This window comes from Tyto alba, unplaced genomic scaffold (assembly GCF_018691265.1).
Source record: "Tyto alba isolate M040663 unplaced genomic scaffold, T.alba_DEE_v4.0 Super-Scaffold_45, whole genome shotgun sequence".
NCBI lineage: Eukaryota > Metazoa > Chordata > Aves > Strigiformes > Tytonidae > Tyto > Tyto alba.
The window spans coordinates 39,818,396-39,843,928 of record NW_024881321.1 but is presented as its reverse complement, the minus strand read 5'-3'; the positions used below and the strand labels follow the sequence as shown (position 1 = coordinate 39,843,928).

Here is a 25,533-nt window from a genome sequence, read left to right as displayed (position 1 = left end):
GGGAAGGAGGATCAGAAGTCAGCATGTGCAACATGCACAATGAAGAGGGAAAATGAGGGTGTGGCAGGTATTCTGAATTTGCACAACATGCCACATGCAGTGCTGGACAGATTATTTAATGAATTGGTTTGCATGTTTGAAGGACTGCCAGATAGAATTTTTTTTTTTTTTTTAATAGGGATAGAAGCTTGTTTTCATTATTCCAGCTGGCTTGAATTCAAACCTAGCTGTGAGTGAAAGACATTGTAGTCCTGTGGGCAGTATATTGAATCGTTTGGTCCATCAACAAGTGATGACACAAGAGCATTCCTTTTAGTTTGTTACAAGAATGTTAAGTTTACTAGTACAGTTTAAGAAATGTCTGAGGCAAACCATCTTGTTACTAACAGGTACTTGTTATGATCTGCTATTTTTAAAGGTGTGACTGCTGGGTACTTTTTTTTTCCTGTGTGGATCAACAGTAGACTTTAAAAACAAACACTTTCAAATCCCAAGCGGAAATGGCTAAATTTTTTTTTAGTAACTCATAGCAGAAGCAGGCTGTACCAATTCCACCTTTTTCCAGTAGTTTATGTCATTATTTTTGGAAATGCCATTGTGTTACTAGGTACCAGGATTTTTTTAATCATGTTTCGACTGAAAATAATTACGGATTTTTTTTTTTTTTTTAGAAAGTTGTGTTTTATTTCAAAAGGCTATGGCAACAGTGTGATTTAACAAATAGAATTGTGAAATAGCAGCCCAGACCCTGTAGAGGCTAGAGTGGGGTGAATGAATCTCGTATAGCTGAAATGATGGCCTGAAGAAAGTAGTTCTTGGTCATATTCAGAAAAGCGTTTCCTTACTCATCTAGAGTTCAAGTCAAATTAAGCACTAGAAGAAGGATATGGACCATGACACTTAAGCAGAAAACCACTGCAGTTAAATCTAAAAGGTTTATTGGAACTTTACTGCCAGCATTTAAACCTTGATTATAAAGTTTTAAGAGGGATGTTCACCTGCTTTTTGTAGGTTCAGGAAAATGCAGAATGCACAGTTAATGGCTCTACAAAATTTTGACTGGAGGCATGGGGATTCCTGAAAGCCCATGTTCCAAATCTGAAGACATTGTAAAAAAATTTCAGGAAAATATTTCACGGTTATTTATGTGCTCCAGCTGCACTTTGGAGAGACTTATTCTGATGCCATTACTAAGGTTGATCTACCATTTTTTTTTTTTATTGCTAGTACACATGGATGTTGAATTACAGTTTTTCCGAAATACTCCTTTTCTATAAAACTGAAACATTTGAATAGACAAAATCAGCCTCTACAAATGAAGTTTCCAGGATGCAGACTGACTAGCTATGTAGTTGCTAAAAGTACAGTCTGAGGACACAGTCTATTTAAAATTAAGAAGAAACCTGTGAATAAAGTTGAACTGGAGTCTGGTTCCTAAAATGATATAAAGACAAATACCCCATTTTTGATTACATTTCCATAAAAAGGGAGAAGGCAGGAAGACTGACTCCTTCCATTTTGGAACAACAAAAAACCTGACCTTAGAAAGTGAACTATTATTCTTTGGCTAGTTCTTGCATGGAGACCTGAAAGTAGGTGTTAGGGTTCCTTAATGCAGGGTTTGTTTATGCTGTAGCCTGAAAGACAGGCGTATACACTTGAGCAATATAAAATAAACTTTCTAGAAGTAGAAGGTCTCAGATGGCAGCTGCTCTCTTCATTATAAATGTTAAATTGTTATATTTGGCCTTTATTAAGGTGTCATAGTTATAGTAACTGTTTTGACTGAGATTGTGGAAATGCTTGTATAAAGACTATGTCTTAAGTACACACACAGTCAGTCTCAGTATCTCGTAATAAATTCTTTTAATATATAAGGTGTTTGTTTAACATCATTTGGCTCACAGCAGATTTCTATTGTCATCATAATTAATCCCCATTTGTTCGTATATAGGTGTTCACCTACTGTGTGTATGCATAAAATGCCCATTGACTAACAAATGGGAATACAGTAGTCACGAAGAGAAACAAAATTACCATTTCATAAAATCAAGTTAAGCCTTTTGTTTGCTTCAGAATTCTCAAAATTTCTGTTCAGAATGTCAGTAGGGGATTAATGAAAGTAATAGGTTAGGTCTTTTTGCACTCTATGCATATTAAATCGGTTAAAGCACTGACAAACCGATCCATGTCCGGGGAAAAAAATATCAGCAAGTAATGGCCCTAAGGAAGCCTAACCAACAAAGAGTCATTCTTAAGAGAAGGCTTTAAACTCTGATTTTATTGTAATTATACTTTTCCGTACTGTCTAATGGAAATATAAATGAGACCACAGCCAGAGGGGTTTATTCAGTTAGTCCATGTTACTGCACAAGGACAAGATTTCCATCTTAAGCTTTACTACCCATAGTCTGAAGTTGGCTATGCTTGCCAGACCCCTGCATCTGGGGGGTTTTGATGGCTAGGTTTTTCCATTTTGTTTTTAAAAACAGATGGAAATAAACAGCTCTTAAGAGCATATTTTTGTTTTATTAAATTATGTTTTAGTTACATTGAAGAGTAAGATGCTGTTGAACAGAAATACATGTCATTGGGCTTAACTTTGTAAGGTGCTTTGCCTTATATTTTGTCAGGATGATTTGGAATATTGGTACACCTACTTTATTCGTTGGAGGCAATACTAACTTTACAGATCACATTAATAGTGGTAGATATTGGTTAAGTAAAAGCGAGTGATGTACCTTGTACTTAGTGAAAACAGTGGTAAATGATGAGTGTGTAATGAATGTCACATGCTTTTCTAAATTGCTATAGTAAACCCTTAAGTATCTAAGGAGAAGAAAGATGGCATTTAACAGTCTGTCTTCTCTGAGCAATTAGTTCAAGTTCAGGAAAGATTGTAGTGATTCACATTTTTTTCCAAATGCACTGATCAATGAAATGCTTATTTAGGCTATGCAAAATATCTCCCACTGACACAAAAAACATTGGCTTTAGACTTGAGGAAACTATGTCTGTAGAAACTGAGATTATAAATGTGCAAAACTTTCTTTTGTCCAGTTGCTTTAAAAAAAATTTCCATGCTTGGTCTGTCAGTAGGCAGTGTTAACAAACACTAGAAAGATAAATTAAATGTTGTGATTTCCTCTAGAAGTCACAGCACTTGAAATTTTAGAGGAAAATCACTGCATATAAAGGTGGTCTTTCCACTTGAGTGGTCCTAGTAAATTATGATAAATGCATGCCATAAAAACAAAACTTTGCAGAAGAAAGTTCACTCATTCTGGTATAGGATAGCCTTCAGAATGAGGTTTTACTATTCCTGAGGAAATGATCCAGTTTTCAGCACAGCATATACGTGGTGCACTCTTACTGATTTGGTTGCCTACTGTAAAAAAGCTATGCTATTTTTCTCAACAAAAAAGTACTTAAGAAATGTTGTGATGATGCTTTTGTGGAAAAAATTACATCTATGATCTCTCTTTTTGTTTTCAGAGAGCTATTGCCTATCTCTTTCCTTCTGGCTTATTTGACCGGCAAGCCAGGCCCATGATGAAGGTAGGTTTGTTTTTTTTTTTGGGTTGCATTTCTGAATAACTGTAGCATAATATTTTAAGTAACTTTTTCCTTTTGCTGATACTTGTTTGTTTGTTTATTTATAGCATCCTACTGAAATTTTTCCAGAGCAGAGGAGTAAGTGTTCATAGATATTTTATTTATTTTTTTTTTTAATTTCTAAGTATTGGAATTTTTGCATATGTAGAATTCCATATTTTCACAGATTTACCCTTTTCCCAGTGTTCCTAATAATTGCTAAGACATGAGCAGTAAAAGCCTCATCTGGTAATCTGTTTTTTAGGATAAAAAATACTGCTGAATTCTGGAATACCAATAGTCTTTTCAGACATCCTGTTAACTGACTATAGATAAATGGGTTTAGTTGTTTAAAAATAAACAATAGGTAGGATAATGTGCAGAATTTGTTGAAGTCACGGGAAAACCTTTTATTGAATTCAATAGCTTTTTTATCAGGGCTATCTATCACAGCCATAAAATATTCATTAATACTATTTTAAACCAAAAGTTTTCCTAGTAACGTCATTGCTCTAAAAGCTTAGAAATTACAGTTTTGAAATTGCCAGTTGAGAGAATAGGGAGAGTGGAAACTGTCCCAATCATGTCTCAGTTTTGACCTGAAAGTCCTAACTTTGCACTTATGTCCATGCTGTCTTTGGCCTTGGTTCTGAGACATCATATGAAGTAGCAGTTGTCAGTGACATGCCAGTATGTTCGTCAGTTAGTCAGTGAGAACTTCACTGAAATCGCCAAATTAATTTTACGTAGAATATTTAAAAGGTATGACAAAACCTGTTGTCCGCTTTTGACTTGCATTTAGTATAAACTAGTAGCATGTGTGTGAAACTCCATGTGCACTGAGCTGTCAGGTCCCAGATGGATGCTTCTGACTGTCAGTGAAATCTTATAATTTTCTGTCCTTTTTCTTGTTCCTGGAATTAATTGATACTTGGTGGTTTGGGGACTTTTTTTGTCTTTTAGAAAGCTGTCTAAATTATTTGAAGTTTTGGAATTTCAGCTTTCAAATGGTATAATTCATTATTTTCTAATTTCACAGTATTGTGAAGTAAAAAGTAGAAAGTGAAAGGGTAGGAGAGAGTTAATCATGATGCAATTTTAAAATCCAAGGGCTGTTTTATGGCAAAACTAAGCTACTATTCTGTATGCTTTCAGGACTAAAGAATTCTTTGAAATGCTAGCTGTGTCCTGAGGAGTGTAATAACTAATTAGTATAGATGTGTACCTTTGTATTTACATCTAAAAATAACACTTTCAATAGGTATCTTTTTTTAAGGCAGCTTCGTCTTGTCTATACATTATGCCTTTGATAACTTTGAGGTACAGATATGTAAATTTATACTTCAGAATGTTCTCTGAACAGTAATTTCAACAAAATATGCTTTCACAGCTGCATACATGGAAATTCACATATTCCACTAGTATGTGTGGGTAAAAGCCCCCTGTGTATTCCTTCTGTTCTAGTAAGTTTTGCATCTTCACGTTCAACTTCTGCCGTATTATGTCGTAGTGTTCCAGTGCAATATGCATCGTGCTTATCAGACAGGTTCTTGAAGTCTTACCTTTATCTACAGCTTATAGATAGCTTCATTTGAGCTTCAGTGGATAAAATGGCTGAGAGTTTCTCTACAGTTCAGTTTGTAAAAAGCTCTCATGTTTTAATTGTCGTCACTTTTCTTTATTTGGAAAAGATCTTTGTCATGTTATATTAAAGTTTGATATTTTTTTTTTCCCGAAGTTAGAATTTATTTGTCCTTAAATAACTTTTTTTTAATGACTAAAATAAACCTGATGTGCTGAATTATATGGAATGTGTATTTTCTTGCTGAACTAATTATTTAAACTATAGCCCAGGTCTTTGTATTTAAACATCCCAAACCTATCAAGATGAACAAGTCCTAAAATCGCCCAAGTTCTGAATACAGTTGTTACCTGTAAAAGACAATAGTCTTAGTTTGGTTTAGACATAGTATACTAATACAAAATTTGCTCTGGGTTTAACGCACTGTTGTCCAGAGCTGTTAATGATTGTGAAAGATGAAAGATTATGTAAATTCAGTTGTCTCTTAGCTTCTACCTATTCTAAAATGGATACTTCTGTCTGTAATACCAACTTATACAGTCTTTGAAAGTTTAAGATGTACCTGAGGGATTCCTTCATGTTAAACAATATTTAGAAATACTATATTAAATATTTGGTTATAATTGCAGATGGAGGTTCGTTTTTAACAAGGTAGTCTAAATCATTAGATCTCCAGACAGGTTAAACACTTGTAAAATGTCTTTGTTCTTTGATATTTAAAAAGGTAATCAGTATTATGAAAGAGGTTTATTACTGCAATTAAATACAAAGGATTTTTTTTTAGTGAGTATATATTGCTTTCTTGTCTAATCTTGCTTTCCATTAGAAATCCAGTGGGGAGAAGATGGCCGACCATTTCACTTTCTTTTTTATACTGGCAAGCAGTCGTATTATTCATTAATGCATGTAAGTATGTTACAATACGTAATAAATAATGTTAGCTCCCAGTCAAGTACATGTTGTTCTAGAGATGTGTATCAGGAGCTCCTGAGCTTACTCATGTTTTCATGGTAGGCCACTGAAGCGAAATGCACTGTAATATTTTGTCATAGTATCCATTATTAGGGAAATTTTTATGTCACATTTAAGAGAACAGACTACATAGTAGTTCTTGCTTTAATTTTTTATTTATTTTACAGTTTTGGCTATGGACTGGGTTTGAATAGTCTGAACACTTTCTTGTAGGCTCTGTTTGGTTAGTAGCATAATGTTAGTAGTGGAGAATGCATAAACAACAAAAATGGCTTCTTCTAGGAAAATTCACTGTAGAAAAAAAAAAGAGGTTTGGTTTTTTTTTTTTTTTCTCTTCTCCTTGAAGGGCAAAGCTATAGGAAATGTTATTTGTGCTGACATTTAGTGTGAAGAAAATTTGCATTTAAACTGCTTAATTGATTTTTCTAAGACTGTTCCATTCATGCAAACTTAAGGCTTTTTCTGATTAGTGTGGTTCCAGGAGTAAAGGATCTGCATCTGTTTACCTTTATGGAAAAAGCTGTATCTAACAGAACATAACTAGACCCTGAGTTTTAACACGGATTGTGAACAGACGTTTCGTATCTGTGACCATCAATGGCACAAGCATTAGAAGAGTTTATAGAAAGATGTGCATGTTTCTTACATGTACTTATGGAAGACAAAAGCATTAATAATTTATGCAGAAATATTTAATTGGACAATCATGTCAGGTTTTGTTTCCTCATGAGATAGTCTTAAAAAGTTAGTTCTGTTGTTAGTCTGTTGTCAAAAAAACAAATTCTATGCTATTAAATTCGGTGCACAGCTTTACTGAGTAGTGTTTTTATTAGAATTATCTGATATTTATTTGCGTTCTGTGTACCCAAAGGACAAAATCCCCACTTGTCAGGTACATTTATTTCTTTGGGAGAATAAAAAACAGCCCCCCCTCTTTTTTTTGTTGTTGACCTTGGGCAAATGAGCTTCTTGCCCTGGCAGAAATGAAATGAATGATAAATGTAGAGTGTGTCTTTGCTGAGTAATGGAGCTGCGGCGTAGGCTTTCCACAGAGGTTTTCTCCTGCACAGCCTGAGGCAGCCCGAGGACCCCTGCTGTTCATTTAAATAGGTATGTCAAATCTGCCTCGAAACGCCGCTGGTTTGATCTGTGGTAATATTTGTGAAGGTTCCATATGGACTTGAGCCCCCTGCAGTGCTAAGAAATAATGTACAACGCTTCATGGTGCAGACGCAAATTTTCTCTGAAAAGGGATGCAATGCTGCGTTTTAGCTGTCGGAGAGGATGATGGAGCTGACGCGCTAGGCCTGTCAACTTGTTACACGGATGGGTTGCACGCAGCGAGGCTGTGGAAAATCTGTGCCTTTTAACTTTTCTACTTAATCACGGTTGTAGCATTGCCTTTAGACTGTATGCTACATTAATTCTCTTCCTGCCTTCTGCCTTTCATCCCAAGTTTCACGGAAAAAAGTAAAGCATGCAGGTCTTGTAGAGGAGCCTTATCAAACAGCTGTCATCTGACAAGCCATTTGCATTTGTTTTGGCTGAAACAGAGCAACCCAAGGGCAAGATGTTTTGTTGCATTCCATCATAATGAAGAAATTACAAATTTTACAAGGAGCACAAGTTTATTTTTAGCTCATCTTAGCAGTTAGAAAGGGTATGCAAGCTTGCCTTGGAAATCTCTAAAAGAAGAGCGTGCATCTTGTTTCTAACAGTGTGGCAACTACCTTCAAACAAATCGGTTTGACAAATGCATTTTTCATTAGTGTAGGATACTTGAGTGTTCTCTGACTGTTTCTGAATATTTTCATTAAATAAGCTTCTGTAAACCTAAATCCGTTATGTGAGGGTTTTTTTAACAGGTTTTTTTTTTAATCAGGCAAATGAAAGCCGAAATCTGCATGAAATTCCCAACATTTTTAACCTCTTATTAGACTAATGTGTGTTAAGAAAATGTATTTTTTAAGTCTCAAAGCTAATTAATTTGGCTAGGGGAAAAAAAAAAAGTGTTGTATGTTAATACAGTCTAGTGTAAGTAATCAGTCCCATCTGAGGATGTCCTTTAAATTGCTGCATTAAGTGTAATAAATTGGATAAGCATAATATTTAGCTTAAACTTGTATGCAATTAATTACTACATAGACTCGTGTAGAACTTGAATTTTATTAAATGCTAGTAATATAACTGGTCACAGCATTATTTGTTTAGTTAATGCTAATAAATAATATCTACTTACTAAAAATAAACTCTGTATATCTGCATGTATTACAACCATCAATATATATGTTGTTATGACTTGAATATTAAATGAACTTTCATAAAAGGTATTTGCTTTATACTCCATTGTTGTCTTTGTTCTGCCTGTTGAATAAAGTTTAGCTGTTGGGGAAAAGACAATTTATTTTTCTTCTTATATACAAAAGAATGTTTATTGCATGAAACGCCATTTCACAAATATTTGATAGTATATTTGATCATCATTTAACTTAAGTTTTTCAGGGTAATATATTTTTGTAATGTGCAGAACAAGACAAAACGGTCTCTTCATACCATTCTGTCTAGTAATTTTAAGTAAAGGTACTTCTTACACTTTTTTAGAAATATAAGAGGTCGTAGATTCTAGGTAAATGCTCTAACAATAAAGCATTTTAACTCTTAGAAAAACAAAACCTAAAAAACCCCAAAGTATGTGCTGAAGTCAACACCACATAAGAAGCAAAGAAAACTGCAAACTGTGGTATAAAATGTGGGCTCTGCAGAATATTTTAACCAAAATGTTAAAATATTTTTTTTTTCCCCCTAAAAATCTCTCCTCCTAGGCTTACATTTGCTAATTTCTTCCCTAATTTTTTTTTATGCAGGACAAAGTAAGAATGTTATTTTTTTATTTTAAGAGAGCATGCTTGTAGAGATCTGAAATTTGATCTCTATTAGGAATGGAAGCGTTTCAGTACATAGCCAATCTTGTAAAATCAGCTATTTTGATTGTGTAGTAGCTGAGTTTACAAGACACACAGATGTGTACATTCATGAATTGGACTATTGAATCCTGAAGTGATTAGTAAAATCTTCACCTGCCAGCTTTGAAAAAGCAAGTGTGTCTTCAGAAGCTTTCTTCAGCCGTTGGGGAGTGAAGATTTGTCAGATAAATTATTGGGCATTACATGTGATTCCTGATTTTGCAAAGACTCATCCACATACTTTACTTCACACGTGAGTGGTTCTTTTAGTCTGTTGACTTAATCTCTATACAAATATTAAATACGTGCTTTTTTTTTTTTTTTTTTAAAGCTTCAGACCAAAATTTTATTTCATAAGAGATGCAAGTCCAGTTTCATTGCCAGAAGTATGGAGGAAATTGTATATAGCGCTTCTCTTGAACTTTGAAGTATTTTAAAATACTACTTTTTAATGTCATTTGACTTCATCTCGTGTGTAAAGGGTTCTTTATATGAATGAACATCATTACTGTAATTTAACCAGAACGGTTTAAAGAGGTCGTGTTAATTTTTAGAAGTGCACATTCTTAGAACTTAGGCTGTGGAGCATTGGTGTTCTTTGGGAATACCTGGGGAGGTTCTTCAGGAAAATCTTACTGTTCCAGCTGTTGTAAAGCTTTCTCTGTTGTAACAATTTCTGAGGCTTAAAAGCTAGTGGGTGGCAACCCATATCTCATTTTATTTGCCTGTGTTTATCAGGAGTTTTTGAATATGATGCCAAAATCCTTTAGTCTTCCTTTAACTTGTGTCATGTTACCTGAAAATACTCCAGTTGCTGTGTAGAAGCAATTCTGACTACAGTCTGTCCTAAGGTAACACGTGTGATTCCTTCCCCCTGCCTTTTTTTTGAAGAGTTGTGGTATAGCTGTGTTTTTCTTGAGCTCCTGGTTGATGTATTTTTTGCTGACCATTCCAATCCATAAATGTATATGCCCGTGTAGTGAAGATGATGGGTATTTCTGAGGAGGCAGACTGGAGACTCCTTTTTTCAGGTAGGAAGGTGACACTCAATGCCTTAAGAAGGCAAGAGGTAAGCCAAGAGGCTAGCGGTAAAGTGAAAAACCTCCTCATGCATTTATAAGACCTACTAACCCAGTATCTCTTCTGATCATTTAGCACCAAAATATCTTCTCAGTGCTTGGTTTGGCTTCTTACAAATGCAGAAACTCCTGGAGCTGGACAGGAATTGCTAAGCCTGCTCCAGCTGAGCTGTCCTCACATAGCTGGGGGGCAGCCACAGCCCTCCTTCCCCCTTTCTTCCCTCCCTCTGTGGTCCAGAGCAGAAGTTTCCATACTGATTGTTTTTCATGTCCAAGTACCAATGCCTAAAAATTGCTTGGTGTCAGGCACACCTCATGCCCTCTAACCCAAATCATGTCTGTGCTTTTAATGTATACTCATTATTTTTTTTGTAGCCTAATAGCTCTGAATGGAGCTGTGGAGATTATTAGTCTGGTGTGACATGAATCTTGCCCAGAGCAGTGCTACCATATCTTGTTACCTTAGAGATCTACAGATGTATTTGTGAGGTTTGGAAATAGTTGAAAATGTGATTTGTTGTGCTTTTTTATATGGTGTTTCCCATGTTTGAAGATAGACCTTTTTAAAATTGAAAAATTTTCCTAGTTCTTGTCTAATACAGTTATCTCTATCAAAAATAAAGTATTTCTGAAAGGCATACTACTAAAATACGAGTTCTTATGGTGTCTCAAAGTGGACAGTTTTGTATTTTGGGAGTTTATACTATGGGGGTATTCCAAAAATACTTTTGTTTCACTGTGCTGTTAAAAATGTCACCAGTGACCTGCATCAAAGACTTCTGTGAATTGTCCGTAGTTAAATGCTTTGAGTGCAGCTCAGATAAGGATCTGTTCTTAGTTCATACACCTTAAGTACCAATATTTTTAGTATATGTGCAGGTGTATTTTTATGTAAGTGGATAAATCACCTTGAACAGTAGGTGTTTATGACTAAGCAAGGTTTTGGGGTGTTTTTTTTTTTTTTTTTTTTTCCTTAAATGTAGTGTTGTAGAAATTTCACTGCACCCAGTTGCAAATCCCAGTATTACGTTAAGAACTAGTATTTCATTGGTTAGCTTCTGACAATACAGAGCTGTCTGACATTTCTTCCTCTACTGTTTTTTGTAACTAATAAAGAGGAAGAAAACCAACCAACCATTGTTCCATTCTTACATTGTTGTTTCTCTCTTGTATTTGCCGAAACTCATTATATTAATCAGGTATATGAAAGTGATTATGAGCTTTCTATTTTCATTTGTTAATGGAGGTAAATTATTTGGCATATAAGTACTTTGTTGTAATACAACAATCCTGTTCTGTTTCAATATCATTTATAATTATTTCTTCAAATACTCCTATTTAACTTGTGATTTTGAATCATTGCTATAATTGAGAGTATTAGATGTTATATTTTAGAACCAAAAAGTCTCCAAAAGTTTCTGAACTGAAAAAAAAAAAAATGAAAACACTTTATTAAGAGGGTGTTTCTTCCGTAATATTTTCAGTATGACTTTTTGGAATATTTTTTCCTTTTGTTTTTTTGAAGTGGTAAATCAGTGTCAGGGTGTTTGAAAATAATAGCATATCTAAGAAGTTCCAGGAAAAGGTTTAAAAGAAAATTTGAAAATTCAGAGTAAATGTATGGTAAACATCGACTTTATGTGTGTCCCTGTAGACATGCCTGGGTAAGAGGGAATTCTGACTGATACAGACCACCAATAAAGTTGACGCTCTAAATGTCCAAAAACCTAACTAAATGAAATTATTTACAATCTTAAACCTTGTCAGTATTTTGAGGAAGTCAAACTAAAATGTGGACGTATTGATTACTTTGCAGTATGTTTTGGAGTTACATCCATTATACAAATGTAGTTGCTTCTCTGTACACAGGTGTGAAATTTTTTTTTTACAAGCATATATAAGAAGGCAACAAACACTGAAGAAAAATAGCAGAATTCAAAATGATTTACTTTGAATATGAAAATATTATATATGCTGTCTAAATGTTTGTTGGTTTAGATTTAACCTGCTATATGTTTGGGGTTTTTAATTGTCTGAGCTCTGTTTCGTTTCTGACCTCTTTATTTTAAGTGCTTGGCGAGTAAAACCACCTAAATGTGTTTTTTAAATGGCAAAATGTAAATACAAAATTAAAAAATGCATTTAAATACTTTTTCCATATACATTTTAGGAAACATATGAAAAATTGCTGAATGTTCAGAAATACCAAGACCAACTGATAGCTCAAGACCTTCTTCCTCAGGAGAAAAGGTAAGCTTCAAGTTAGAATGAATATTGATACTAGTTTTCTTAAAGGACTTCAATATGTTGTTTTGGCACTTCTTGTAGTTCCCCACCCTACCACCTGCCTTTTATTCCACAAACATATTTTCAGACTTTTTCCTTATTTCTTGTTTAATATTTGTATGGTGATTTCAGGCTGAAGAGTCTTGCCTGTAGTATGTACATGTGGAGTGCTCACTTCTCACTGCTGAAATAGGGAAACCCCACCTGTTTCTCTTGCTCTTTAATCTCTCCCTGCTCTTTTTCAATATTGTCTCCTATATAAAATTTCTGAAGTGTGATTTGAAAATAAGTAGAGACTATCCAGGATTCTCTGTTTCTGTATATGAAGTTTTATAACTATTTTTTTACTTGAGGTTTTTGAAAGAGGAGTTAAACTCTTTATAAGAAAACAAAGCCTTTTGAAATACCAAATAAGCTGCTTATCTATTGGAAAAATCCGAAGGCATAAAGCTGAGCTCTTTTATAGACTTTCATTAATTACAGTTCTTGAATATTTTTACTTACCAATATTTGAGTATCAAAATACTTAATTTCACTATTTTTCTTCTAGTAGCTTTGAACAGCTAAATCATCAAAAAACAGTAGTTTTAGAAAAGTTTATTTGGTTGGATTTGCTTAAATATCCCCACTATTAGTGATTGGATTTAGTTTCTCTTTTTTTTTTTTTCCTCTTTAACTTCTCTGGTATGCATAGCAAGCTCTTCAGCTACTTAGCCACTGGACAGGAAAGATACATGTCAGACAGGAAGCTTTGGGAGATGCTACAGTTGTTAGTTTCTTAGTGCATACAGTCGGTGTTGTCTTTGAAATGGGTGCATGCTTTCAGAGCTGTTGGCCTCTCGTAGGGTGTATTCCTGATTTTCTATTTTGAGATTTTTTTTTTGCAAGGATTTTATGATATATTAGAATGTTAAGTTAAGCAAGTCTTGAAAAGAAATGGATACAGCTAGGAAGTTTTGATTTTGGCATTTACTGCTTTTCCATATAGCTAATTTTTCATTGTCCAAGTTGTTTTTATCTTCTTGCTGTGTATTTTCTAACCAGATTTATGTGCTGTTCCAGTTGCACATCATGTTGTTTTGTCATTTCTTAATTTCAGCCATTTGTTATTTGTTAGGAAGAAAAAGAATTAACTTGTTGAGATTATTTCAGTTTCTTAAGTAACAGAAGTTCATGTTTCTTCATGATATAAATAGTGTCCTATGACCCACAGAATGTTTTATCATAGAGTCATGTTAGCTTTTGAGCAGACAAGAGAACAAATGAATTTAGTTTCTTGGTGTATGCTGCTGAAAAATAACCTGACTCCTTACAGAGCTCAGCCAGTGGATTTACTGATGTGAAAAATGACCTAAAACTAGTCAGAGTTGAAAGGTTTTTTCTCTGTTAGGTTTGTAGAATCTCAGAGAATTTAAAGGTGTTTTGAGACTTATTTTCCACACTGGATATGGTATTTCCTCTGAGATTAGCCTGGGTAATTTATCTCTGAAGTGGAGGTGGGAAGGGTGGGTGGGAATGACTGTTTTGTTTGTTGTGTTGTTTTCTGTTTTTTTTCTTCCTATAAAATAATCTATTGTAAATGCATTCTGTAATATTACCTGTAGGGTTGGGACCTGATCTTTAACTACTTTAAGTTTATAGCTTTTCACATGTTAAAAATTTAATTATTTCACTGGAAGTAGCAATATGTAGATGTAAGTATATACTTGAGTCTGTCAGGATTGGAAGATTTTTAAAATTACTGTTAAAACCAACGTTGTTTCTAAATAAACATTTCTTGTGCCCTGACTCAGAAAAGCATTAAAATATATACTTAAGAAGAAGTACTTCTTAAAATCACCTTCAGGAGTGCTTTTCTGAATCACAGCTTCCTTAATGCTGCTGAAAACATTCATTAAGTTTGTTTCTAAAAAACCTGAAGAGGTAAGAAACTAGTTACAGCTTTGCCTTAAATTTACCTGATAATGTTGGCATGTATATTTATGGTGGCATTCTGTTTAGTTGGTTACTTCATACCACGTATATTTCACAAAGATTTATTTCAAGCATTGTTTTTTTTTTGTGATAGCGTTTCTATATGAGTCTGTCATAGACATTTCTGCTTTTGATATCATCAGTGCAGTTTCTGTGCTGAGCAGGTCAGGATTATGCAGTAGATAGAATATAGTGTGTCATTGCTGCATTAATACTTTGACTGTGTTTACTGCTAGGGGAGTTTTTTGTATTGATCAGAAAAGGAAAGACCAGAGGCAAAATTCTTCAGAATTTTATTTTAATGTTCTGCCTTTGATTTTGTTTTGTTTTTCTGCTTGTAAACCAAATTTTTCTTAGCAACAGGCTTTTAAAACTAAGTCCTAAGTTGCGGGGAAGACCGCTTACTATTACAGTATCAGTCTAGCTCAATTCCGGACTTCAATAATATGAATAATGCATCACTGGTACTTGTAATTTTCATGTGGTTAATTCAATATGTGAAGTTACCATCCCTTTCAAAAGACAGGTCTTTTAAAAACAACGTAGGCCTTCTCATGTTTACTATAGGAACGTGATCTGTATTCATTTGTAATGGAAAATGTATTTCTGAACGAAGACTGACTGTATGTGTGGTCCTTTGTGATATAATTCTAATTGCATGGTTAATTAAAGGGAGAATATATCTGATATTTTAAACAGAAACCTGGCTGGCAGCAGATGGCTGACTAAGATTGAATTGGAAGAAATGTTGTTAGAAAAACTGTCAGAGGAAGATGTAAGTAATTAATCTTTCTAATCTTAAGGAGGCTGGTGTTTTAAAAATATGGACTCTGGGTGCATTTTTGGATACTGAAAAGGTACTGTGTAGAAGCAGGTGCTCTTCAAAAGAATTTTCTTCCTTCTCAGAGCCTATTTATGCTCACAGCACTGTCACATTCATGTCTTAAACAGTGACTTGTGTCACTTTTTTTTATCTAGCACAGTATAGAACTATTAAGGGTTTTCCATTGTTACTAGCATAGTTTAGTTTTTCTCCTGATAGCATTGTGAGGCCTAGAGCACTTGTTCCTTGTCATCTAATTATGTAGTCAGGAATGGAGTATAGTAACACTTTATAATAGAAATATAAATAGTCATTTATTCAAGTTACAGATGAAAAATGGACAGGGCTAGCACCTCTGTTTGCTATTGTAGTGAGGGGGTAAATATTCAAGATGGGAAATACAATGGATCTGTGTAATAGTAAACCTACACAGGTTTACTATTGATTATTTAATCAAAAGGAGGACATGATGATGGTAGAAAAGTCAGAGAAGGCTGTTCAGAAATTAAGGAGTCCTTTTTCTTAGTGATTGGCTACAGAATCAAGTATCGCAAACAAGATAGAAAGCTACATAGATCTGTGGTCTGAAGCAGATAGCTCGTTACGTTCTTCTTGACAGGAATATGGTGGGAGAGAGGACGGTTTTGTGGTTTCCCCAGTATTGGCAAACTGTATCACTGTGTAGATTTTGAGTCCTTTACATGTGTCTTGGGGAATAAGGCTATTCGTCCCGATAGTCATACACTTTTTTCTCACTCAGAGTTTTTTCCTACAGTCCCCTAAATAGCATTAGATTTTGTGACAGCAGATTCAGTCTGTGTGGCCAGCTTCAATTCTCTTTTGGAAGTTTAAGCTTGAATATTATTTGTCTGAGCTTCCCAAGTATTTTCTCACTGAGAAGCAGTGTTCTTCAGTCTCTTCTGTCCTGTGGACAGAATCATTGCAAAAATAGCAGAGCAGCAGCAAATGTGCCCTTTTCTCACTTGTCGTAACATGTGGTGGCTTCCTTGTCTATGGGCGACGTGAAAAGGTCTCAAGCAGATTGTGGTCCGTAAGCGTAAGTTGGAGAATTTACAACAGCAATTTCTATCCTGCTATACCTGGAGACTTCCTCTAGCTTGCTCGCAGTAGGAGCAGTTATGATTTCAGTGTTTTCAGTAGCTCCTGCATTTGGAATGGCTGTTTTTCTTCTGAGTGCCAGGAACCGGTCTAGTTGTACAGCCAAGCAGTTTGGTGTGCTTCACCGCTTGGTTTTTGTACCCTCTACATCTGTAAAAGTAGGCCGCAGTCAACAAAACAAAAAACCAACCGAACAAAAAACCCACGAAACCAAACCCCAAAACCTTTTACAAACCTTTCACTTGCAAAACCACAAAGCCTCAGCCTACAGGAACAAATGTTATTTAAATGTATTTGCAATGTCTCGGTGTAAGCTACCAGTCTTACCAGCTCAGATTCTTACATTTCACCACTGCAACAAAATTCTCTGCAGTGTTTGCATTATTAAACAAAATCAGAGCTATTGATATTTTTTTTTCCTTTTGCACTCCACCAGTGAAAACTTCTGGAAGCTTTCTTTAGCCTCTACAGTTTTAAAATTTTTGTATTTTTATATTTCTGCTCTTCAAAGGCTTTACCACAGGTCTGTGTCATATCATTAGACAGAAAAAGCTTTCTAAGTGATGTCAGTTACAGGGGCTATTGCTAGGTTACAAGAAAAGTATTAATTTTGTGCAGAAGATCCTAGTAACAGAGAGAAGAAAAAATACTTTTAATAACAACTTGTAAGTAGAGAAAACTTAAAAAATAAGGTTATGATATCTATATGAAAAATACATTTAAATGATAGCATACCTTTATATCCAGTGACCAGCTCTCTAGTGCTGCTGACAGAAAGACTTTGTCGTAACAGGACGTGCCAGCTTTTATCACAAATGGGTTAACACAGTGGTGTTTACTCTTTAATCACATGTTGAAGAACTTTGGAAGGGGGTGTGAGGGGGAAAGAGAACCACACAGTAGCAAAGGATAATTTATTTCAAGAGGTTACCCTTTAAGTCAAGTGTCTCTTGAATTTTTAAATAGCTTGATTGTTCAGTTTTAAAGGAAATCATAAACATTAAAGTAACTCAGCTTGAACAGCCAAAGATAGATAGATAGGTATTTCCTGTATATATTATGAAATATAATCATTTAAGAGGATCAGTTTAGTGAAATAAAATTATTTCCAAGTCAGTGAACGTGCTGACTTACAGAAAAAGGAGGTGAAAATAATTTCCTTTTGCCATTTTAATAAAACAATAATAAAAGAATGAAGACCCTCCTCAATGTTTTCCTCTTAAAAGTGAGATGAACTTAATTCTGCTACAGTAATCCTGGATTAAAAAGGGGTTGGTTATACTCTGAATTGAAGTTTCATTGTTGCCTGAAGAAAGAACTAGGTATCTTTAGTCACACAGAAAACCATGCATCTGCATGCTGTTCTTAAATCAGCATGTAGGTGCAAAAGTGTCATCCTGTCAGAAATCATCAATAAAAGTGAAGTAGGAAAGATCAATTATATAAAAATAGAAAGTTTTAGCAAATGCAATTACACTTGCATCCTTTAATGAAGTCTTGTTTTCTACAGTATTCAAGATTTATTCAGCTCTTAGAAAAATTGATGACGTTGCCATGTGGTGACATCGAGGAGAAGTATATACAGAAGTTTCTCAAAGAAGTTCCTGTGCAGTTACGGAAGATAGTTATTGAGCCCTTGAAGTATGATGAGCAAGGAGTGGCCTTCAGCACTGGTGAAGGTAGTAATTTCAAGTTGGTTGGTGATGGTGCAGAACTTTTTCCTCTTCACACTACTTTCTTTATAGCGTGTATGACACTGCTGAATGTGTCACCTCTTCATTTTAGATGCTTATGTGTATATTGCGTATGTAACTGTTAATTATGTTATGGCATACTAAGTTCTGACATGGCCTGGTAACAAAGTGGAAGTTTTTGGCACAGAGTCTATTCACTGTTAGTCTTTATCTATATTTCTACAGAGTAGAACGTCTGTAGGGAGGACCCTGTTGTGGTACATGTTGTGGAATACAGAACTTTCATTGTTGGCAAGAGTTGACTGGTGAACCTAAAGGGTGGGGAGACTGGGGGGAACACAAACACATGTGGAGAATTCCATGGGTGTAGCAGTGTTGTTGCTTAGTATGAAAGTGACACACTTAGACCACTAAGTAACCTTTATCATGACTTTTGTAGACAGTCCAGCAAAGGAGAATTTCAAATAAATAGCAAGGTTTTTGGATATTTGCAAAAAGCCTAGGAAAATGCAAAGAGGGAATTCCTAAATTTTTTTAAACAAGTGGATGAGCCACAGCCAGCATTATGGGATAGAGATGGGAATCAGTCATCGGTGCTGAGGCAGAGGGGATGCTAGAGAAAAGCCACGGAGGCCTCTGTCTCTTTGCAACACAAGCTCCGTAACATTTGCAGTGGTGGGAGTTGTAGTGGAAGAATGATATATGATATGTGTGATTGCCTAGAAAAAATAATGTAGCGACGACATGCATAGGAAAGTTGGACTTTCTGGACAAAGCCTATGTGCCTGTCTGTGCTGTACATTTAAGAGGAATCTTAGAGATGATGTGTGTTCTTAAGCGGCAGGCAGCAGATGATAATGAGAACAAAGTTTGCAGAGAATTTGAGGGGCAGAATGTTTATAGCGTTCTATTCTAGCTGGATTGACTTCAAGATGATATGACAACAAGGAGGTGTGAGTGTCAAACTGGGATTTAATCCACTCTGGTTTTCAGTAGTGTCTTCAGAACAGTAGTTATTGACGTTTGATAAACATGCAACCCATGTTATTTAAAAAAAGCCATCAAATTTTAACAGATCCAGAACTGTCTTGTTTGTGCCCCATCACCCCCCTAAATTAAGGAGACTGGCTAATTTGTTTCATAATTCCTTTATCAGAACGATTGCTTTCTTTGTGCTACAGAAGATTGGTTTTAGGCTTTAGCACAGAGAGTTTGTCAGGGTTTAGCCTGAAGCTAATGCACTGAGAGAGAACTGCAAGTAGTAATTTCTGAGGAAACTATGCTAAACGATGCGTGGGCCTTGCTTATCCCAGTATAATTAAAGTGCTAACCTTTTTGGTGTGAATAGTCTTAAACTTCTGGACCTTTATATGATTTTATAAAGTATTTTAATGTTACTAGAAGTTGTACTTACGGTAAACATAGGTTTACCGTAAAGTACCGACAAACTGTTTATTTTCACATACTGTGATATCACCAGGTCAAGAAAGTGTCCCGATCTACTGAAGTTGTGGGGGGTAGAGTGTTCCCTCGATGCCCTCCCAAAACCACACTCTCCCCCACCCTCCCTTAATAGACATTGATTAAAAAACATTGAAAGCTAGTTGTTCACTGTTGGTATTTTTCCCTTCTGATTTTTTTTTTTTTTTTTTGTCGTTACCTCAGCCTCCAAACAGAAACAGCTGGTACTGTATGAAAATGTTGAGATTTGCTTAGCTTCTTGGGCACTTGAAGTTCCGTAGAATATTGAAGCCTCATAACGGATTGGTTTTAATTCATTTAAGGTACAAGAAAAACCGCAAGAGCTACTGCCATAGTTTATGACAAGGGCACTGGAAAAATTACAGTGAATGGAATAGATGTTTTACATTACTTCCCAGTGCTGCAGGACAGGTGAGAGCACTATGAAAATGCTGTATTCTTACTGTACTTAAATTATTCCAGCAAAAGTCATGCCATGGAATTACATTTTGGTGTGATGTTCCACAGCCGATCCTATGTTCTTGTTTCTGTATAGCTATCTGGTTTTGGAAAATGGGTCTTGCTTTTTCCTCTTAGTATGAGAACTGATATGTAAGCCTTGCTGTGTTTCTTGTGTCTCCCTTTCTGAAGGGATGCAGAAATCAAAAGCACAGACTATTTGGATAGTTCAAATTTTGGCCCTCTTAGGGCTTGCAGTTTATTTTAAAAATAAACAGTGTCTTTAAGTGTTTCTGGAGAGATTTGCAAATTATATGCATGTGTAATTACCCTGGCATACAGTAACATAGTGGAAGCAAAGTGAAACGCTTCATGTAAAATTACAGATTTTGGAGGATGTGCACAGTCTGATATAGAGAAGACTTCTTATAAGGCTGACATAAGAAAGTTTCTATCCCTTATGTGATTATTTTATATATATATATATATATATATATATATATATATATATAGTGGTTTCTGAGCTCAAGAATAGAGAGAGAGATTGCTCAGTTTGAATATCCAGAGCTGACGGATCTTGGCATCTATAGATAATTAGTGAAAAACAAAAGTAATTGTAAAATTGAACTTAAAATACTTACCACTGGCAGTTTGAATACGTTCCTCACTGCTAGTCTCCCATTGGTTTAGTTGATAGCAGTAGGAAATTAGGGATATGAATGCCTTTCTGGATTTCTGCCTCAAAGTTAACTATATTTTTGTATATACTATAATAAGAAATGTACATAGCATGTCACTTTATATACATGTATCTATTTCATTTTTATTTTTATTTTGTTTTTTATTTTTTATTTTATTTTTAGGGAACAGTTGCTGTTCCCTTTCCAGTTTCTTGACAGAGTTGGAAAACATGATATGGTTTGCACAGTCTCTGGTGGAGGAAGATCTGCACAGGCTGGAGCAATACGTTTAGCCTCTGCAAAAGCCTTAAGGAGTTTTGTGACAGAAAAGGAGGTGGAATTCATGAGGCAAGGTAGGAATTGAAATTATTTCAGTGTTTCTTAATGTCTGTCTGGTGATTAACAGAATTAATACAAGGAGCATTTAAGGATCAGATAGCGCAAATTTGAGTAAATAATCCCAGTGAAACCTTGTATATTGTATGAAAGGCATCTGCATTTATTAATAAATTGATTTCATTTCTTTCCTAGCATCCTTTGTGTCCATTTTGGATGACTTCTTGAGCATTTCGCCATCTGTTCATAACCTCTTAGGTCTATTAACCAGCTTATAGTGCCTCAACATGGAATCCCGTAACATGGATGTGTTTGCACTAACAAATAAATCTGGATCAGACATTAGCGAGCTGTAAGGCACTAAGGCTGTATTTTGTTTTACTTGGTTAGTCACATCTCGTTCATGTTTAAAAACGTTTTCTTCTCAAACGTAAACGCTAGAGGGTTAGCTTTGGAGGGGTGGTAATGAGCATAAGTGTATTGCATGCAACTAGCCAGGCTGAAGGATCTTCTTTCCTCTCTTGCTTTATTTAGAGTTTACAAGTTAGCTAGGGTAAGGCAGAACTTCCTTGGGTAACTGTGGTATTTGATGCCAGTGTATTACTGGCAGAACAGCTGTGATTTTTTTTCGCTCTATTGTCATCCCATGGAAGTAAAGCTGTCTTCATGCTAGTATCTTTGCAACAGGCCTCTTCAGCTTTTTGGTACCGACAAGTATGACTTGCTAGGAACACCCCTGTAAACTGACACTGCAGTGTGACAGCAGCGCGATTCGGGTGTTTCGGACATTGCCAAGTATACTTGGGAAGCACTAAGTGCGCTTGAGAGCAGTGGTCTCCAAAGTGGAGTGTGTGCGCCCCGGTGCTCTGTGAGAAGAGCCACGGCGGTGCAGGAAGAAAATCGTAAAATCGCAGTGGTGCATTAATTTATAAATGAATAAATACACAAATCCTGGGGGTGCATGCTCCAGCATATTTAACCGATAGGAGTGCATGATCGAAATAGTTGGAGTCCACTGCTCTGAAGGCTTCAGCAGTATGGATGTAAAACGATGTGAGGGCTTTTTCGTGGTTTGTAAAGGAAGATGTGGAGAAAGTTCAGTTACTGAAGAAAAGTTAAAATGTTAGAGGATCTGATGAAATTCCTTTCAATGTGTTTTATACCGAACCCTTATCCTTCTAGATGTTAAATACATACGCAAAGTTTTTGGCTGCCTCGAATCCCCCACATATAATATATCTGTAATATTAACTAACAACAGTAAGCAAATGGGTGCTTTTCTGTGTTTTGTAGCTGGATTACTAACAGTTGACCCACGCGTGAAGGAACGAAAAAAGCCTGGTCAAGAGGGAGCCAGACGGAAATTCACCTGGAAAAAGCGATAAATCTGAATATTTAAAGAGCACCGGCATGCCACCAGAATTTCAAAACATACTGATTTATGGTTTAAAACTGCTGTATAAATATATTCAGTAATAAAGACTTTTTCTGTTATAACTACTATGTTTTCGCTGTTTAAAAAGCAACAAACATCTTTCTTTAAATTTATTTGAAATTGTGGAAAATGGCGATATGATTTGCCAGAATGCTAAATCTAAAATAGTAGCTTGAGTGCCAGCTTTGCATTTTAGCTCCCCTGAAGTCAGTAACGATTTATGGAACTGTTGGTGGATTGTACCTTCTAAAAATCAGTCTGTTTTTTTAGTGACTTGACTACCTGAATTCTGGAATTAGGCAGCTCCTGACCAGGTGTTTGGACAGCTTTGACATGCCCCCCTGTCTGCCTCACAGGTACCTGAGGGTAAGTGACAACTTCCCACCTGAGCTGTGGTGGAGCTGAGGAACTCGTGAGTGTGGTGCTGACAGCTGAGAGGCTGTAGCGAGGGGAGCAGTCACAGGAGATAACCTTTGCCTGTGGGATCAGTTGCCTCCAGGACGCCTCCCTGGGTTAAGCAGGGAGTGATTCAGAGCAAGTACCTAAATTTAGGTGCTCTGAATCACTCTCTGGAGGAGAGTCAGTTTTTCTCTCTTCCCCCAAATGCAGGAAGAGCTGGAGGGATTAGGTTGAAGTTAATCTTTTAGAATACTCTGCCCCTTAAATCTCAAGGGGCCAGATCAAGGAAGCACGTTCCGAATATGGCTAATGCACAAAGATAGCATTTGGACTCTTTGCCAAATACAGTCATAACTTTTCTTTTTAAAAATTAGAAGCAGGAGGTGATGACAGTGCTGCCCACCTCCTGTCTATAATTGTAGCCTTCCAAAATAGATCAGTGGTTACAGCGCTCACCCAAAAGTGCAAGGTTTTGGTTTATTGCCAACTTCCTTCCTGGGACAGAGGTCAAATACACGGAGCTTCCAAGGAAGAGCGTATCTTTCATTTTTCCCATAGGAACTGGGCCACAGCTAAAAGGAGTATAAGGTTCATCTCACCATAAGAAAGCAGGAAAAAAAACAATTTTTAACTCAGTAGTTTTAACAACAGGGCACCTTCTGGCTTTGTTTTCATACAGAAGGCTTCAATACCTGGAGTTCTTCCTCCCCAGCCAGATTTTCCAAGTGCTAGAGTACCTGCCTTGCTGCTTATTTGTTGTAGATCATACCAAAAATATTACACCTCAGAGGTACTAGTAGGCCACTGCAGGTGATAAACAACTATGAGTGATCTCTATGGGTCACTATTTTCCTGAGCAGCATTCAAGAGGGGGCAGCAAGTAAACAGACCTTACTTAAAACAAAGGAGGTCAGAAACTGGCTGTGCATCCGTGACTGATGTGCTTCTGATTTCTTATTCCCCAAAACTATGCTGTGCTGCTTTTTAACTCTTGTTTCATTAGAATACTCAGTAAACTTGGGCAAGATTTCTCATTGCTTAAGGTAGCTTGTCTCAATCAAAATATGTGACTCTACAGCTGCCTGCAAGAGGGTAGCAAGGTGGGTGTTGGTCTCTTCTCACAAGTAATGAGCAATAGAATGAGAGAAAATGGCCTCAGGTTGCACCAGGGGAGGTTTAGACTGGATATTTGGAAAAATTTCTTCACTGAAAGGGTTGTGGGGCATTGGAAGAGCCTGCCCAGGGAATTGACTGAGTCGCCATCCCGGGAGGTATTTAAAAAAACCCTGTAGGTGTGGTGCTTGGGGACATGGTTTAGTGGTGGACTTGGCAGTGTTAGGTTAGCAGTTGGACTTAATCTTAAAGGGTCTTTTCCCAACCTAAATGATTCTTTCTATGACTTAAGTTGAATTCAACGGCTGAGTCAATTCACCTAATTCTTTGAAAAACAAATGGGGGTTTACATGAGACATGTTTTACTGTAAGGCAAATACAAAATGGCTCGATTAGCATTTCTCCTAGTTTAACTCAGAATTGTTTGTGTATAGCAAAATAACTCTTCCATCATGTTTCAGTAAAAGCTGTGACTTGTAATAAAAGCATTCAGTGAATACCCATGCTGGAACAGGTACCAAAGGGTTCTTTTGGCATACTTGTGTAACAAAACATACATAAGCACGTGAACCTAAACGAAGGTGCTAGCTGAAGGAGATAGAAGAGGAGATTAAATAGTAGAATTTTTACCTTAAGACAAATAAAAATTAATCAGTTTGACCATGTTAATTTTTCTACCTTATTATTAGATAGTAAAAGCTATAAGAGTGCAACAGCATGTCAGTACTTAGAAAGTCTTTTATCATGTTTTAAATAATTTCTTAACATTGTACCTTCCAAAAAAAGTATGGGCACAGCCTTTGGTGTTTAGACCCAGCAAAAATTTTAGAGAGGATAAAGCTTTTAGAATTTAGAATTTGAACTTTTTAGGGAAGTGCCTAGAATACACGTTAATGCCGTGCAACCAAGTCAATTGCTTCATAGCTGCTTGCTCAGGCTTCCAACTATAATTCTGAAACTGATCCAAAAGAAGCATTCTGAAAAGAAAAAAAAAAAGTACATATTTTTTACACTTTTTACTTGTATGAAGTTCCTCTCGATCATCTGCAATACATCTCTGCATTCAGGAGTTGGGAGATTAAATATTTCTATTAAGGAGGACTACTTCTGTAGCGTTAAATCTGATCAAAAGGTGAGGCTAGCATTTTTTTCACTCACTTTCACAGATTCATCAGAACTGAAGCAGCTTATGGGAGAACCAAATGAGGAAATTTCACGGAGGTGGTTAATTTTGGTTTGTGACAGCAGCACAGTAGTAGAATCAGTTTAGCAGTTTGAGTAATCTGATTTAATTTCCCATTCCTCTCGTTCCCTTGCATTCCCAAAGTTAGGGAAAGCAGCAGTCAGTCCTGAACACCTTCCTACTCCCTGAGTTCGAGCCAGGCTTCTCAGGTCTCAATTTTGGACCGTTTGCAGTGTGGAACAACTTACCTTGACAACAAAGTTTCAGAAAAGTGTCCTGAATGTGACAGGGTTTTATACTGTAAGCATTAAAATATTTTCTGAATGTGGGCAAACAGGAGTAACTCTGCTGTGCTGCTTCTTGGTCAATGTATGTTGTGAG

At 36.0% G+C, this 25,533-nt stretch overlaps 1 protein-coding gene across 1 annotated transcript in view; it reads left to right on the top strand.

The window, feature by feature from the left end:
• The window catches only part of MRPS9 (mitochondrial ribosomal protein S9), a 34,350-nt gene extending 11,831 nt beyond the window's left edge, over positions 1-22,519 (top strand). Inside the window, exons 3-11 of the mRNA XM_032997165.2 lie at positions 3,496-3,558; positions 3,663-3,693; positions 6,003-6,082; positions 12,361-12,440; positions 15,150-15,225; positions 17,903-18,071; positions 19,871-19,979; positions 20,870-21,039; positions 22,316-22,519. Of these exons, the coding sequence (XP_032853056.2) occupies positions 3,496-3,558; positions 3,663-3,693; positions 6,003-6,082; positions 12,361-12,440; positions 15,150-15,225; positions 17,903-18,071; positions 19,871-19,979; positions 20,870-21,039; positions 22,316-22,407 (870 nt within the window). The 3' untranslated portion in view covers positions 22,408-22,519. The remainder of the gene's footprint in view (positions 1-3,495; positions 3,559-3,662; positions 3,694-6,002; positions 6,083-12,360; positions 12,441-15,149; positions 15,226-17,902; positions 18,072-19,870; positions 19,980-20,869; positions 21,040-22,315) is intronic.
• Positions 22,520-25,533: the final 3,014 nt, after the last annotated feature.